The sequence below is a fragment of the Brachyhypopomus gauderio genome, chromosome 16 (genome assembly GCF_052324685.1).
Source record: "Brachyhypopomus gauderio isolate BG-103 chromosome 16, BGAUD_0.2, whole genome shotgun sequence".
Taxonomy (NCBI): Eukaryota; Metazoa; Chordata; class Actinopteri; order Gymnotiformes; family Hypopomidae; genus Brachyhypopomus; species Brachyhypopomus gauderio.
The window spans coordinates 11357282-11375517 of record NC_135226.1 but is presented as its reverse complement, the minus strand read 5'-3'; the positions used below and the strand labels follow the sequence as shown (position 1 = coordinate 11375517).

Genomic DNA, 18236 nt, shown 5'->3' with positions numbered 1-18236 from the left:
AGCGTGCACGTCATTTCTTCTAAAGCCCGCCTTAGGGTCGGGTCTCTAAATTTGATTGGCCACGTAGTACGTCTATCATTATTGCATTTCCGGCTCCGTTAGCACGAAACAGTGCAGCTAACCCATGAATTGACAACATTGGAAAGGCGTCATCTAGTTTTCACAAACTTTTTAAACGTTTTGTAGGACCAAATTTATGACGAGTGGTAAGTGGTTCTATGTAAGATATGTTATTGTGTGTTTAATATGCAAGAAGAAATTAGATTTTTAGCTTGTTAGGCAGTTAGCTAAATACTCAAGCTACAGTATCATTTGAAGAGATCTTTGCACTTCCAGTAACCAAGAGGTAACACAACTGTTTTCTGAATCGTGCTTACAGTTCAGATGACTATTTTGGTATTGCAAAATTTACTTACGAATATATAGATGTGACCTTTTATTTAACATGCATTGCTTCCATTGACCCCCCACACGTTTGAGTATTGTGCATTTTGAGCAGGTCTGCGCCTTAATGTGCACTGTGGCCGCAGGAATGGACTCTCAACACTTCAATTTACTTTGAACGTGCCCGCAGGATTTGTTTGTCAACGTTTAGGAAGATGCACCAGTTTTGCAGAATTACTTTAATAAAAGTTGTTTTATGTTTCTTTGTAGCAATGTTGTCTGAGTTTCTACAAGTACTGAGAGGTGCAGGCAAGGTGGGCGCTGCCTTTGTTACAACCCAAGGCGAGCAGCTGAGACTGGTGGCATGCAACTCCACCTTGGGGGCAGGAGTCAAAACTGCCCAGGATATGGTGCAGGACTGGGCAGGAACCATGACGAGGGGAGAAGAGGTAGGATGTCTGGTGAATGCCAGAATACCATTTACATTTACAGCATTTAGCAGACACTCTTATTCAGAGTGACTGACATAGTTGTCAGTATGATGATTAAGGCAAGTTTGACAATATTTTGCTGCCCATCTGAGTAAAGTTTCCCTGAGCGGAGATTGATTTTTATTGGTTGTATTTGTCCCAGACACTGAAGCCTGAGGAGTTTCCCAATCTTGAGGAATGGGATCAAATGGAGCAGGACGAGGCTGCACAGTGTGCCATGGGCTCAGAGCCACCACCAGGGGTCACTAGCGAGGGTGGTGCTGATATGATGGGAACACCCAGAACAGCAGAAGCTAGTAGTGGCTGGCCTGGGCAAACAGCTCGTTTCTTGCACGTTTCGGTGCCTCTTCGGCACACCAGGTTTGTTCATGACTCTGTAGTGGCCAGACTAACTCCAGAGGACATCAAAAAGGCCAGGGAAGCTAAGCAGGGACCTGGCAGACCTGTTCGACAGAAGGTGAGGAGACGTGGTGGAGTTTTCAAGCCATTGAAAAACATTATGAATTAATAATTTATGTATTAGGCTCATTCTTTAATAAATGATATTGTTCAATGTGGATGTACATGTGTGGCTTTTTGTTGACATTTGGTAGAATGTAGGAAAGTGCATACGAGTGGTGTTTGTTTATTTGTTTTTCTTGACTTATTGCCAAGGGAATATAAGATAGTAATAAACATAGTCTATACAGAGCAGGTTCAGGATGTGCGTCATCGACTGAACTCAAATAAAAGTGTGCTTGTGTCTGTATAAAATATGACAAATCAGCTTCCCTATTCTCCCCTAAGTGGGGGAAGGTGTTGTCGTAGTAAAGCAAATTTAGTGAAGTTTCGTCCTTGTGGTCTCTCCTGTCTTTTAATAGTCTATGGACTGGATGAAAGTCTGTTTATAGGTGGTAGATGAAAGATGTGGGCTATAAATAGGACTTGCCAGCTGTGATAAGGGGTCAGGATGTTCAGGTACCAAAGGTGTACAGGTAACAAACTTCTACCCTTGTGCAAAGCAAGTCCATCTTAAATCTCAGGGTGGGGGTCCAACTTTCTGAGGATGTGTGTGTGTTGGACCAGAACATTGGGAGGATAATGAACATATTTAAAAGCTGCTGTTCTGTCCAGTTCTCGGCCAGCTACAATATGGATTGCATATGTCATATATGTAATTATATATCATTTTATTTTAAAACATATTCTGATGTGTTTTCAGCTGAACGAACGAGCCAGAGAGCAGAAAGTCCCTGTCACACAAATAAGTCGGCTGGCCAATTTTGGAGGTGAGTGATGTTCAAAGATGACCTCTGATTATCAAGTTTATTCAAAGAATGACTCGGGTTAAAGCTAGGTCAACCCTAGCTTTATCCCTGGTTGAGCTGTTGAACTGATATGTTTGATTCACTGAAGCAAAGCTACTTGGCAGTTCTGACAGTGCTCAAAAGGATATGTATAAATACATTCTGGCTCTAACCCTGCACTCTTCCTGCAGGCTTAGCTGTTGGGCTTGGGCTGGGTGCCATTGCTGAGGTAGCCCGTCAGTCCTTCCGAGGCAAACGCTCAGGTAGACCCATGACCCTTAACCTGCTCTGTTCAGCTTTGCTACTTCATTTAATTTAATTTAATATGAGTGTTTTGATGTCTCTCCCATAGAGGGGGATGCTGTGTTGGATTCTCCGCTGTTGTCTGAGGCCAACGCTGAGCGTATCGTTAGCACGCTGTGTAAGGTGCGAGGAGCAGCCCTCAAGCTGGGCCAGATGCTGAGCATTCAGGGTACAGGACACGCTTCTCCATCTTAACTCACGCTACCATAGCCATGCTAAACCTACCTGCAGGATAACTGCTCACATCATCTAATTGCAACCGCTAATTACAGAAGGTTGTTCTACAAAGCATGTAAGGGTTTGTTTTCTTACTGATAGTCATGCTGCTTATTTCATGCCATTCATAGACAATAGCTTCATCAGTCCACAGCTGCAGAAGATATTTGAAAGGGTTCGGCAAAGTGCAGACTTCATGCCAGTCTGGCAAATGAATGTAAGTTCTTCTGTGGTTTAAGTGTTAGCCGTGGGTTTAGGTGTAAACCTGAGTTCAAAGGTTTGTCTGGGTTTAAGGGATATCCTGGGTTTGCTGACCTTTTTGTGTTAAGTTTCGGCCAGCCATCAGAAGGCAAATTGTATGAGGTGAAAAAAATCAATAGCAGTCAACAAATGATTATGATGGTCTGTGTCACTGCGTAATCGGCAACTGCTGATTTACTCAACAGAAATGACTTGTTGAAAGAGTTCATGTGCCTTTTGTAGAAGGTTGTGGAGGAGGAGCTGGGCCCTGGCTGGAGGGAGCAGCTGACGTCCTTCCAGGATACGCCATTCGCTGCGGCCTCCATCGGGCAGGTGCACCATGCTGTCTTACGAGACGGCAGGGAAGTGGCCATGAAGATACAGGTGAGAGGGACTCACCTGAGCCACATTCATGATGATGATTGTATCCAATTGTGTCTAATAAATTGTTGTGAAAACAACATATATTTATTTCATATACCCTCTTCTTGCTACTGCAGACATTTTATTGTTTGTTTTTTTTAAAGCACGAGTAAAATATAATTTTATGGATATTACATTCAGAAATATGCAAGATTAACTTCTATAACTAATGATCGTACCTTGTGATTGTCTTACACTGCAGTACCCTGGTGTGGCTAAGAGTATCAAGAGTGACATGAGCAACCTAATGTCAGTGTTGAAGCTGAGCGTGGTGCTTCCTGATGGTGAGGTTCAGCTCACGTTAGCGCCACTGTTTGTCTCTCAGCATGCAGACACATGAGCTACGGATGGAGTTTTGTGCAATCAGCTGCTGTTTCATGGCAGGGCTATTTGCTGACAGCAGCCTTGAGGTCGTCAAGAGGGAGCTCGCCTGGGAGTGTGACTACCGTAGGGAGGCGGAGTGCGCCAGGCGCTTCAGGTACGCCACGTGACATGTTGACGGTTTAAAATGTACAACATGGAGGTGAAGGGTCATTCTGAAACACCCCACCCTTAGAACTGAGATATTTTTATAAAGGTACATGTAATATATGAGAGTGCACTAAAATAAAACCAAAATAGTAAATGGGTCACAATGATGTTTTATCCCACATCTTCAAATGCAAGTTCGAACTGTCAGCCTCTTTCAGCAGAGGTTTTATTAAGGTACATTTCTGAAACTTGATTCCTGCAGGACTTTAGTGGAAGGAGACCCGGTGTTCAGGGTGCCAGAGATCATCGATGAGTTCAGCGCTGGTCGGGTGATCACTATGGAGCTGGTTAACGGAGTCCCATTAGACAGCTGTGTGGATCTGGATCAGGACACCAGGAATAAAGTGAGTGAGAGAGGACCACACTGGGTGCAGTGCTCAGCTCACCCCTGTAGGTCTACAGTGATGAAGTGTACCGTACCAGTACCCGAACCAGTTTAAAACTGATACTGAAGCTGGTAATCAAGCATATAACAACCATGTTAATCAAGTTGTTTGATTGGTGTGTGTGTGTGTGTGTGTGTGTGTGTGTGTGTGTGTGTGTGTGTGTGTGTGTGTGTGTGTGTGTGTGTGTGTGTGTGTGTGTGTGTGTGTGTGTGTGTGTGTGTGTGTGTGTGTTGCTTGTCAAACAGCAAGTAAGCATTGACATGCGTGTATAGCTCGTGTCGAATGACAGCGTCGTTGAAAGTTAGACATCTACATTTACAGCATAAGGGGTTATGAGTTCAAGACAGTAGCATAATCCTGAATATTTGTGATTGTCTCACCATGAAAACACAAAACATTTTATATCGGACCTTAATGAATCAGTCGGTCAGTGTCAAAGCATCTTTGAAGTACTTTGATTACTTACAGGTGTGAGTCATGAGTTGAGTCTGATTACTAGAAGTGATTTATGATTGATCATGTGTTATCCCTCCCCAGATTTGCTTCAGTGTTTTGCAGTTATGTCTCCGAGAGCTCTTTGAGTTTCGCTTCATGCAGACGGACCCAAACTGGTCCAACTTCTTCTACAATGCTGAGGATGGAAAGGTGAAGGGTCTCCACAGACACACATCAGATTATTTTAGTGGTATTGTGAGGTGATGTTTAAACCTCTGGGATTTCTTACACACACCACATGGTTGTCACCTTACTGGTCATAAGAAATGATGTTTGCTCTTATTAAATGTTTTTTCCCAAGATCTTTTTGGAAAAGATGCAACAGTAGTTTTTAATTTACATTGTTTTTTCTTTGCTTTCAATTAGGAAGCATGATATAAAAACTATACTAGAGAATTTTAACATACTGATTATTATTCATCAGATATTCCTTTTGGATTTTGGAGCTTGTCGAGGATACTCTGAGGCCTTCACTGATGACTACATAGAGGTACAATGATCTTCTCAGTGTTTTATACGTATTGGTCCCATATCCTCACTGAGAGGTAAAATGTGTCCAGACAAATAGTTCTGATACTATTGGCCGGGGAACAAGAACCATAACTATAACTGTAGAACCACCTTTTGTCCACAAATACGGACTTGTGCTAACGGGCCACCCAATGGAGGATGGGTTCCCTTTTGAGTCTTGGTCCTCCCGAGGTTTCTTCCTAATCCCCACCCTATAGGGAGTTTTTCCTCACCACTATCACCTTTGGCTTGCTCATTAGGGATCTGGACCCATAGTATTGTAAATCTGCTTTGTGACGTGTTGTAAAAAGCACTATATAATTAAATTTGACTTGATACCTCTGATGATGAAGTGTGTGAAAACGAAATGTAATTCCTGTTCATAAAGTCACTCTGGTGATTAGTAATTAGTGCACTGGTGTCAACTTACATTATGGGACCCATAATCAAATTCCCATGATTTGAATAACAGGATTCACCCAGTAAGGCCTGAATTTAGATAACAATTAATCTGTCACAACTAGTGCATTTAGAAACCCTAGAGGATAGAATAAGCAGGTGTTCCATTCTTGAGATATTTAGCAGTTTGCCATGATGCATTTTGGTTAAAAAATTTCCCATAACTACAGAGTGAGATTATTTCTGTGTAAGCTAACCCTTACGCTGGTCCTCTTGTTGATTTACATTCATTTTCTTTATGTTGAGTAAAATATTTTGTTTCTTGGTTGAATTTTTTGTGGGTTTGAATTAACATGTCATGTACTGTTAAATCCACTAGGTGGTGCACGCGGCCTCTGTGGGGGATAGGACCACAGTTCTGCAGAAGTCCAAAGACCTGAAGTTCCTCACAGGATATGAAACCAAGGTTTTGTTGGGAATTTACTGATATTTCATAGGTTTTTTTTATTTTAATTTTTTTATAATGCATTATAAAATCTTTCACTTTTCGATTCTCTCTGACATTTTGGAAATGTCCTATTGTTAGTTTTTCCTCTTAAATGCTCCATCTTCTCCCCTCTCCATATATCCTCCCTCCCCACACCCCCTGCTGTCCACCCTGCAGGCGTTCCAGGATGCCCACGTCGAGGCGGTGATGATCCTGGGGGAAGCGTTCGCCTCTCCGGAGCCTTTTGACTTCGGGACCCAGAGCACCACCCGCCGTATCCACAGTCTGATCCCAGTAATGCTGCAGCACCGCCTCACTCCGCCTCCAGAGGAGTCCTACTCCCTGCACCGCAAGATGGCCGGCTCCTTCCTCATCTGCTCCAAACTACGGGCACGCATTGCCTGCCGGGACATGTTCCTCAACATCTATAATGCCTACAGACGCCGACGCCAAGAGTGTGAAGGCCAGGTATAGCACCATGAGGGATTAATCTCTGGGACAGCAGCTAGCCAACACTACATGGTCACTGGTTGAGTGTGTAGGGAGACGGACTCGGACTGCTCTGATGCGGTGGAGACGTTTAGGAACCGTCTTTTGCTACGGAAGGTCATAACCTTCCGTAGTATAAATAAAAAAAGCATTTTGTGTGAATTTAACAGTTTATGCTTTACTCATCCTAGAATAGCTTTGTTCATTTGTCTGAGAGTGTGTGTGTGTGTGTGTGTGTGTGTGTGTAAGGAGTATTTCTCCATTGTAATAGTGTAATAGCTGTTTATACATTTTAAGAACATTTACATATTTTATTGTTTTTTTTTTATTGAAGAAGGCGTTTCATATCTCATGTTTCAAAGAAAATGACACTACAAACCCTTTCACTGAGAAGGTGTTTAAAGTGAAAATAACTATTTACAATTTAAATGAACAAAAACACTGAAAATAATTATATGTGGGTGTTTTTTTTCTCAGTTTGATCCGAGCTGATCAGGAAATATTTTAATCCATCAGTGATTCAAACTCACAAGTTGGTCTAGCAAGTGGGTCTAGAAACTTAAATGTTTTGTAAGTACAAAATGCCATACAATGTTATATTTTTACTTTTATTATGCAAATTAATTCAGCAACTGTTACATTTAAAATAAAACCGTCCAACCTATGCTGTTCTAAAAGTACTGTACAGCAACACAATTCTGAAAATGTGAATTCAAACTCTTGTTTCAATAAAATAGCCATGGGAACACGACCCTTGTTCCTGGTGAATAATGCTTAAACTCTGCACATGTCTAGTGCATGGGCCTGTGTTGCTGCCTTCTACACTGTATTTACTTGATAACTTCATTTTGACCTCGTTTTTTATCATCAGTTTTATTTTTTGTAAGATATTCTGGAACTACATTCAACCAAGTATGTAAATTCATGTTCCTAATTAAGACAATTGTAGGAGCTTGTGAACTAAACATGACCAAGACCGTATAATACACACAAATGTCTGTCTTACTCGATTGATTATAATATGTAGCAAAGTGGAGTCTGACTGCAATAATACAAAAGAATACTTGAAAATCTTATATTTTGATTAAGCTAAGCACAGAAAGGGTCGCGCAGTGCTTTATTGTGCCACTAGGTGTCGGCATTTCCGCGGGCAGTAATCCGATACATTGTATCTTCTGAGCTCCGGAACATCCGAGGCATTTGCATGAGTGGATATCTGTGCCAATGGGCTCGCGCAGAAGGCGGGCCTCGCGCAGAAGGCGGGGCTCGCGGGTGGAGTCGCGAGGAGAGTCCAGACTGTGCGCCTCTGACTGCTCAGTGAATAACAAAAGCGCTGAGATCATCCAAAAATTGGTCAAAATCTCTCTCGGGTTGTTTTTGTTTTATGTTTTTATTTTATGTGTTCACTCACACGTGTTTAAGCAAGATTGTCGTCATCCCTTTGATTCTATGCTCACCCAGTTTTGATAGATTTTTTTCTAAAATAATTGTTTTGCATCATTTCTTTGGATTTACCCCTAAACGTGCGTGCACTCAGAGTCGCACCCTTCAGTTCGGTAAGTGTTCGTCTGACCGTTTTCTGGATCCACATCCAGTGTGTGTCTCACTAAACCTGACTTGCATGGGCCGGAGGCTTAAGACGGTGGTGGAAGTATGAGAATGCTTATTGGACTAATCCACTGATGCTGTGCCCACGTCTCTCTTCATGTTCTTCATTTCTACCCCGAAATGTCACTTTAGTCGAACCGCACGTTTAGGGCTCCGTCTGCCTTGATGGACTTCAGGACGGTTATGTGTCTACCGTTTTCCGTACACATAGTAGCCCCCTTTCAGCTGTGTTCCTTTAAAATGATGGTCGACTAACGAGAAGCAGGATATAATTGAGTTATTACACCATATGGCTTCTTTCAGACTGGCAAACCGGGCTGTCAACGTCCACTTCTGCAGCGTAGGCGCGGTACTGGTACTGTGCCGAGACCGGTGTGCAGCACACATCTCGCTGGTCTCAAAGATCACCAGCATCATCACTGCAGCAGCACTTTAACTATGCAGTGCTTTATCGTTTAGTGGTCACTGGCTAAAACTGGTCAGTTTGATGGACTTTAATCGCGCATCTGAGCTCCTCCCACACCACACACACATAACACGCATTAAAACACTGGCCCGCGTATCTAGAAACGCTTGGTGTGTAAGAGGGTCACGGAATGAAGCGAGTCGAGTCATTATCAGACCGTTTTAAACCGCATTCTCCACCTTAGCCTCTTATTTGTCATAAAATATGTTCGTTCGTTTGAAATACTGGGGTTGATATGTTCGTTTGGTCCGTCAAAACTCTGAAGGCCAAGCTGACCTTATGAGTTCGTCGAGTTTGGGCTGACGAGCCCGAGTTGCTGTAAATAGCTAAAGTTAAAGGCTGCGTGGATGTTTCACGGCGCCTTATTTTACGTGGTTGTGGATGTTTTAACAGCTCAGTGCTTTTGATGTATGAATGCCCTGAGTCCGGTTTTAAGTCGTCTCCTTTGTTAGTCAGCTGAGGGGATATAGCAGCACCCACCACAATAGCACAGGGTCAAAGGGCAAGCAGTCTGGGCTGTGGCGCTGAGGAAGGACATCACTCCCTTTGTAGTAATCAGGGTGTGAGCCTCAAAACACACAGTAAACCAGAGTATTACACCACACTGCTACAAGGCGAAACGTGTTCAGATTTTTCTGCTGAGACACTAAAGAGTTTGGATGAATAGTTAAAGAGAATATGACTCTATACGTGTGCACAGGAACAGTGAAACTACAAAATATAGGTAACAGGTGGTGGTTCTGACAAGAACAGGAGGTCTGTTCTACTCACACCAAAAAATCTCAGAACATCAAAGAGATAATAGAGTTAATGTAGTAGTCTGTCATTATTTACATTGTGTTTTCAAGTACATGTATACTGTTTATAGTACATGTATACTCTTTCCAGTATTCTTATATACTTTCTACTACATTTCTAATGCACTTTGTCAGAATAATATAACTACCATATAGTTACATTATTATATATAGTGTATACCTATCATAATATAATGATTATACTATATGACAGAATTTAGAGGCTAGTACGGCTTTAGTAAAGTAATAAATAAAACAAATTTTGATTGAGGAAGTAAATTAATATGAGATAATGACATGGTTTGATTCACATGGTTTGTGCCTAACCCTACATTGATGAAACATCTTACATTCAGGGATTCTAGTCAAGGTGAATGCAACCAAACAGTTGCTTCACAACATTGCACTGGGTAATATAAGATGGTAAAGTTTATAAACTCAGTATCTCGGGCCTGAAGGCAGTATTTAATATCTCTCAGTCCCTTAGAGTGAATCTCACTAATCTGACTTACTGAGTTGATTTAGGCATACAAAACATATTAGACTTAGACATGCTAAACTTATTAGATTTACGCATACTAAGCATATAAGATGTAGGCATATAAAACATATTAGGGCATAGTAAACATTAGATTTAGGCATACTAAACATTAATCATGTTGTAATGTTGCAAAGAGGATGACAATTATACCTTTTTAAAGCTTCCCAATTTTCATGCAAATATGAAAACAAAAATAATTTTCTTGATTAAAGTTTTCAAAGCCTGTGAGTTTACACTGTCCTCGCTAGTTTATATTGTTCTGTATGATACATTTCACACATATGACTGAATGAATGTGAACAAAATTACATTTTCAATCTGATGTAATGCTTGTGAGGTCACAACACAGGATGTGTGCTTAAGGTCCCAGCTGAAGCAGGTTTCCTCTTCCAGAGCCATCCAGGAAGCTGGTGGTTTCTTATTTTGTGGTTTGTGATAAAGATAGAATAAGAATATCACTTAAGGACGTTTAGAGGCTGTTTTTAGCACGCCATGCTGGTGAGATGGGGTGTAGTTGTATTGGTTAGCTGTAAACTGGACAGGGTGGAAGGGAGCAGTTGTATTGATACACTGTGAAACATGACAGACATCCTTTATTAGACTTTCTATGTAAAAGCCCATGGTCCAAAGCATTAAATGACTAGCCTGGCTAAGTGCTGGACTCAGTTGTGGGCACCTAAGCCATAGTGGAAAAGCGAGACCCTCTGCAGTAAAACATGCAGGGGCTATGAAGATTACCACATTTACTGTGGTCACCAAGTGTTGCCAGTCATTTACAACAGGCTAAGGAATATGCATGTATTTATTGATTTTAGTTCAGCTTTTAGATGTCTGCTTTTACAATGTCTAATGGATTGGGGGGGGGGGGGGGGTGTTTGAGAGCCTTGGACATTGGAGTTAGAAACCTATTAATAGATGTTCTACAGAGAGACACTCCAAAAGAAATATTCTCTCACAAAACTGGATTAAACTCCCAGGCACCACAGGGATATGTAGTATCACTATTATTGTTGTCACTGTACACTAATGAGATAAAAAAGTTAGATGGGCAATTTTAAACCCTAACCCAGATTTCAGCATTAGAACACTGCTGTAAATCTGCCTCTCTGTTAATTAATGCTGAAGATGGTAGAGAAATAGACCAAACAAAAGTCCCTGGAGGAGCATAACAGCAGCTGTACTTAGGAAAGTCCTTTTAACAGTTAATCACCCAAAACGGTGCCTTTACTTGGGGTTCAATTGCTCCCCTCTGAGTGGCGCTGTAGAATATAGAAAATAGAAGCATCTGTGTGTGTGTAATTTGTATCGTTGTTAAGAGGTGTGTACACGGTATGTATGTATGATTGTGTGTCTGATTTTAGTGTCTGTGATTGTGTGTCTCTGATTGTGTGTCTATGACTGTCTATATGATTGTGTGTATATGTTCCTTGATGAAACCAAAGATGCCAGCCTGGGCCTGAACAATAAAGTTAATTCACAAAAGTTAATTCACTAAAGTTAACTTCCATTATTACTGTGATGCTGTTGTGTGGTATTATATAGAATATGCAGTCGGATAAATGTGACAAAATAATGGGCAGCAGGAGAGGAGCTTTCATCTAAGAGCAGTGTGTGTGTGTGTGTGTGTGAGAGAGAGAGAGAGAGAGAGAGAGAGAGAGAGAGAGAGAGAGAGAGAGAAAGAGAGAGAGAGTGTGTGTGAGTGTGTATGAGTGTGAGAGTTTGAGTGTGCGCATGTGCAAGAGAGCCTTTTTGAGATGACACATGTGAGGGTCGGTCTACTTCAGGGCCTTCCTGTGTGCTGCTGTTCACGTTCCATTTGGAGGTGCTGTAGTGACAGTGGTGAGAGGTGCAGCTCAGCGTGGGGTGTGTGTCCCTGCAGGGCTGCAGACCAGGTGCCTCGCACACCATCCTGCTGCCATACACACTCTAGTAATATGGGTTAATACACTATCGAGGAATATGGGTTATTACACTATATAATGTGGTGATCCTTTGTAGTTTTCTGAATGATTCTTGATAATAGGCAGCTGAAGAACGGGTTAAATAAAGCTAGTCAGTGTGTAGTCATCTACCCCACACTGTTGACTATAGTTATCTACCCCAGACTGTTGACTGTAGTTATCTACAACACACTGTTGACTGTAGTCATCTACAACACACTGTTGACTGTAGTCATCTACCCCACACTGTTGACTATAGTCATCTACACCACTCTGTTGACTGTAGTTATCTACCCCAGACTGTTGACTGTAGTCATCTACAACACACTGTTGACTGTAGTCATCTACCCCACACTGTTGACTGTAGTCATCTATACCACACTGTTGACTGTAGTTATCTACAACACACTGTTGACTGTAGTCATCTACAACACACTGCTGTCTGTAGTAATATACAACACACTGTTGACTGTAGTCATCTACAACACACTGCTGTCTGTAGTCATCTACAATACACTGTTGACTGTAGTCATCTACACCACACTATTTAATGTAGTCATCTACAACACACTGTTGACTGTAGTCATCTACAACACACTGTTGACTGTAGTCATCTACAATACACTGTTGACTGTAGTCATCTACAACACACTGTTGACTGTAGTAATCTATCCCACACTGTTGACTGTAGTCATCTACACCACACTGTTGACTGTAGTTATCTACAACGCACTGTTGACTGTAGTCATCTACAACACACTGTTGACTGTAGTCATCTACAACACACTGCTGTCTGTAGTCATCTACAATACACTGTTGACTGTAGTCATCTACAACACAGTTGACTGTAGTCATCTACCCCACACTGTTGACTGTAGTTATCTACCCCACACTGTTGAGTGTAGTTATCTACAACACACTGTTGACTGTAGTCATCTACCCCACACTGTTGACTGTAGTTATCTACCCCACACTGTTGAGTGTAGTTATCTACAACACACTGTTGACTGTAGTCATCTACAACACACTGCTGATTGTAGTAATCTACAATACACTGTTGACAGTAGTCATCTACCCCACACTGTTGACTGTAGTCATCTACAACACACTGTTTACTGTAGTCATCTACAACACACTGCTGACTGTAGTCATCTACAATACACTGTTGACTGTAGTCATCTACAACACACGTTTGACTGTAGTCATCTACCCACACTGTTGACTGTAGTCATCTACACCACACTGTTGACTGTAGTTATCTACAACACACTGTTGAATGTCGTCATCTACAACACACTGTTGACTGTAGTCATCTACAACACACTGCTGTCTGTAGTCATCTACAATACACTGTTGACTGTAGTCATCTACAACACACTGTTGACTGTAGTCATCTACCCCACACTGTTGACTGTAGTCATCTATCCCACACTGTTGACTGTAGTCATCTACAACACACTGCTGAATGTAGTCATCTACAACACACTGCTGATTGTAGTCATCTACAATACACTGTTGACTGTAGTCATCTACCCCACACTGTTGACTGTAGTCATCTACAACACACTGCTGTCTGTAGTCATCTACAATACACTGTTGACTGTAGTCATCTACAACACACTGTTGACTGTATTCATCTACCCCACACTGTTGAGTGTAGTTATCTACAACACACTGTTGACTGTAGTCATCTACAACACACTGCTGATTGTAGTTATCTACAATACACTGCTGATTGTAGTCATCTACAATACACTGTTGACAGTAGTCATCTACACCACACTGTTGACTGTAGTCATCTACCCCACATTGTTGACTGTAGTCATCTACAACACACTGTTGACTGTAGTAATCTACAACACACTGTTGACTGTAGTCATCTACCCCACATTGTTGACTGTAGTCATCTACAACACACTGTTGATTGTAGTTATCTACAACACACTATTTACTGTAGTCATCTACAACACACTGTTTACTGTAGTCATCTACCCCACACTGTTTACTGTAGTCATCTACAACACACTGTTTACTGTAGTCATCTACAGTGAGTGTAGGAGGGGCTGAGAGAAGGAGAGGATGAGAGTAGAAGGAGTTGAGTGTAGGAGATGCAGAGTGTAAGAGATGCAGAGTGTAGGAGGAGCCCAGTGTAGGAGGAGCCCAGTGTAGGAGGAGCTGAGTGTAGGAGGAGCCCAGTGTAGGAGGAGCTGAGTGTAGGAGGAACCCAGTGTAGGAGGAGCTGAGTGTAGGAGGAGCCAAGTGTAGGAGGAGCCGAGTGTAGGAGGAGCTGAGAGTAGGAGGAGCCCAGTGTAGGAGGAGCTGAGGGTGCCACCAGGGCTGCTCTCCTCTCCATGATTCCTTCTCCTCACACATCTCAATGTCATATCCAGAGGGAGAAACTGCTTGTCCCTGCGCTCATGTTCCTTAATGTCCATCCTGCTCCCAGTTCCAGAGGTCTGGCAGTTCCTGCTGTGATCTGATGTGCTCTGTGGTCTGCTGTGCCCTGGGGTTTATTTTTCCCCTTGGTCTGATGTACCCTGTGGTCTGATATGCCCTGGGGTCTGATGTACCCTGGGGTCTGAGTGTAGGATGCTGGCACTGCTGTGGAGGTTTACGCTGGTAGAAGCAGGTGGAAGGTCAGATAAATAGCACAGTTTGGAGTATATAGGTGGACATGGGTGTTCCATGTTTCTGGGAAGTGGAGAAAGTGGATATGGCTTTGTGGTGGTCGGGGGTGCAGAATGTCCTTCAGACTGATGACGTTCCATCACACTTTGAGCGTCTTCTGTTTCTGTGTGTCTAGTAACTGACAGAGTGGGTCTGTGGGCCTGGAGACAGACACATGGAGCCTGGACACAGACACATTTGTTGTCTGTCGCTCTCATGATCCAGTGGAAACGTTTGTGATGACACTACAGCTTCGAGGGACATTTTACTGTCGCTGTCCCTAACACGATAAGGAAGGATATTTTACTTTCCAGGTGCTGTAGACAATGGGCATGTGGTGCAGGTCTGTGCTGCAGGTCTGTGGTGCAGGTCTGTGCTGCATGCTGTTGGGCTGCGTGTGGATACCTCTGATGTGATGATGATGTGATTTAGAGAAACGCGTCATCGTTGTGTAAAGCCAAGTGGCACAGAAAAAGACCTTTATCAGAAGAGCATTTGAATATAGTGTCACGGTAAACAAGGTGAATGGAATGACTTTCAGAATTGAATGACATGCGTTATTTTCTCAGTATTTTTGTAGAGCAGTTGTGTTGGGTTTTGTATATGTTTTTTTCTGTTTTTGTTTCATGTTTTTTTAACAATATATTGTTATATAGCACAACATACAGTGGGGAAAATAAGTATTTAGTCAGTCACCAATTGTGCAAGTTCTCCCACTTAAAAAGATGAGAGAGGCCTGTATTTGACATCATAGGTAGACCTCAACTATGAGAGACAAAATGTGAAAAAAATTGAGAAAATCATTTTGTCTGACTTTTAAAGAATTTATTTGCAAATAATGGTGGAAAATAAGTATTTGGTCACCTACAAACAAGCAAGATTTCTGGCTGTCACAGACCTGTAACTTCTTTTTTAAGAGGCTCCTCTTTCCCACACTCATTACCTGTATTAATGGCACCTGTTTGAAGTTGTTAACAGTATAAAAGACACCTGCCCACAACCTCAAACAGTCACACTCCAAACTCCACTATGGTGAAGACGAAAGAGCTGTCGGAGGACACCAGAAACCGAATTGTAGACTTGCACCAGGCTGGGAAGACTGAATCTGCAATAGGCAAGCAGCTTGGTGTGAAGAAATCTACTGTGGGAGCAATAATCAGAAAATAGAAGACCTACAAGACCACTACTAATCTCTCTCGATCTGGGGCTCCACGCAAGATCTCAGCCCATGGGGTCAAAATGATCACAAGAACGGTGAGGAAAAATCCCAGAACCACAAGGGGGGATCTAGTGAATGACCTGCAGAAAGCTGGGAACAACGTTACAAAGGCTACAATCAGCAACACACTACGACGCCAGGGACTCAGATCTTGCAGTGCCAGACGTGTCCCCCTGCTTAAGCCAGTCCATATCCAGGCACGTCTGAAGTTTGCTAGAGAGCATTTGGATGTTCCAGAAGAGTATTGGGAGAATGTCATATGGTCAGATGAAACCAAAGTAGAACTATTTGGTAAAAACACAACTCGTCGTGTTTGGAGGACAGTGAATGCTGAGTTGCATCCAAAGAACACCATACCAACTGTGAAGCATGGGGGTGGCAACATCATGCTTTGGGGCTGTTTCTCTGCAAAGGGACCAGGACGACTGGTCCGTGTACATGAAAGAAGGAATGGGGCGATGTATTGTGAGATTTTGGGTGCAAACCTCCTTCCATCAGCAAGGGCAATGAAGATGAAACGTGGCTGGGTCTTTCAGCATGACAATGATCCCAAGCACACTGCCAGGGCAACAAAGGAGTGGCTTCGTAAGAAACATTTCAAAGTCCTGGAGTGGCCTAGCCAGTCTCCCGGTCTCAACCCCATCGAAAACCTTTGGAGGGAGTTAAAAGTCCGTGTTGCCCGCCGACAGCCCCAAAACATCACTGCTCTAGAGGAGATCTGCATGGAGGAATGGGCCAACATACCAGCAACAGTGTGTGCCAACCTTGTGAAGACTTACAGAAAACGTTTGACCTCTGTCATTGCCAACAGAGGATATACAACAAAGTATTGAGATGAACTTTTGTTATTGACCAAATAATTATTTTCCACTATTATTTGCAAATAAATCCTTTAAAAGTCAGACAAAGTGATTTTCTCAATTTTTTTTCACATTTTGTCTCTCATAGTTGAGGTCTACCTATGGTGTCAATTACAGGCCTCTCTCATCTTTTTAAGTGGGAGAACTTGCACAATTGGTGACTGACTAAATACTTATTTTCCCCACTGTATGCAATAAACATATCTGCTAAATGCTTATATATTATGGTATCTTGCATGTTTTTGCAAAAGCCTCTCACGTCAGAAGTGATGGATGCACCGCTCCGGTCTGTCCTGTCTTTGGTATTTATTTATATTTATTGTGTTTATTGTGCTGTTCGCACTTGTTTTGTGTTGTATCATGATCCCGAAGGGCGATTCTTTTATGTCACTGCTGACATGTATACATCTGAAATGACAACAAAGCCTCTTGGCTTGTCTTGAAATACATGTACCAAAATGTTGACAGGAGAATCACTTGTGAGGCTGGTAAAGGCAGCCGGGTGTGTGCGTGGCCGTGGTGGGAGAGTGTGTACTGCAGAGCTGCATCAGCCTAGGCTTGAGCACCAATGAAAACCAGCTGTGAAACAAAGGAGCAAGACAGGAGAAGAGGCAGAAGTGAATTGGATCGGGCTGCCTTGATAACACACAGGTCTGATAACACGCAGGCACGGAGAGAGGGTGGGGGAGGGGAGGAGAACCCCAGGAGAATCTTATATTCTTTCCTTCTCTGTGTTCTGTTCTCTCTCTCTCTCTCTCTCTCTCTCTTGCTCTCTTCCTCCCCCTCTTTCTTTCCTTATCCCTCCGCCCTCCATCATTTCTCCTCACGAGGGGCTCATCTTCACTGCGTGCGGACCCGCCCCCTGCTTCTCTTGCTCTCTCTCTCTCTTCCACTTTTGAGGGTCCAGAAAATGGAGGGATTGGGTTCCTAGAGCAGCCACAGGGAAGTGAAATGCTGATCTGGCTCAGGGATGAAGACGAAGTCACACTGGGACAGTTGGGAGCTGCTGAGAGAAGCAGGTTGTGGAGGTTGTGGTGGGTTCTAGCCATTATCCTGAGGAGCAGGTTGTGGTGGGCTTTTGGCCATTATTCTGTAATCTTCCTCAGCAGAACCTGGGTTTAGGCTGTTTTCTGCTGCATTACTGCCGCGTTATATTAGGTGCTAATGTATTATTAGCTCATAGCAGTCAGAGATCAATGTCTGGCCTTGGGGAATCTTGTATGTGGAGACTATGTTCCTTATGCACAGCTGTGGTCGTCCATGATGGCTCTGTTACAGCAGGGGAATGAGAGACAGCTGTGGTAGTGTGGAAGAGTCCATTTTGGGATTTAGGGGGAGATTTATGTTTTTGGGATGATCTGATTTTGTTTTTTTAATTATTTGTTTTTAATTGCTGCATTTATGGAAAATGTTGGGCTTTGTGTCACAAAACATGGCTGTGGGGAACACTTGTAATCCCTGTCTCATGTTTATGATTACTTATACACACAGTTGGTAT

The 18236-nt window shown here is 42.7% G+C and overlaps 2 protein-coding genes across 3 annotated transcripts in view; both read left to right on the top strand.

Moving 5' to 3' along the window:
• Nucleotides 1-80: 80 nt before the first annotated feature.
• Nucleotides 81-7391, top strand: coq8b (coenzyme Q8B). Its single transcript, XM_076976722.1, has 15 exons — nt 81-206; nt 655-833; nt 1018-1332; nt 2077-2143; nt 2353-2424; nt 2514-2633; nt 2812-2897; nt 3164-3304; nt 3546-3627; nt 3728-3821; nt 4077-4218; nt 4798-4905; nt 5180-5245; nt 6044-6130; nt 6329-7391. The coding sequence occupies exons 1-15, from the start codon at nt 197-199 to the stop codon at nt 6623-6625; spliced, it is 1866 nt and encodes a 621-aa protein (XP_076832837.1). The 5' UTR covers nt 81-196; the 3' UTR covers nt 6626-7391.
• A 548-nt stretch (nt 7392-7939) lies between these two features.
• numbl (NUMB like endocytic adaptor protein) overlaps nt 7940-18236 on the top strand; it is a 49853-nt gene continuing 39556 nt past the window's right edge. Inside the window, exon 1 of one of the 2 annotated variants that reach the window (XM_076976100.1) lies at nt 7940-8196. Coding sequence is in view for 1 of the 2 variants with exons in the window: in XM_076976098.1 (XP_076832213.1) it covers nt 17307-17389 (83 nt within the window). In the remaining variant the exon portion in view is untranslated. Of the gene's footprint in view, nt 8197-17226; nt 17390-18236 lie in introns of those variants that run through there. The other variant, XM_076976098.1, reaches the window with a different exon arrangement.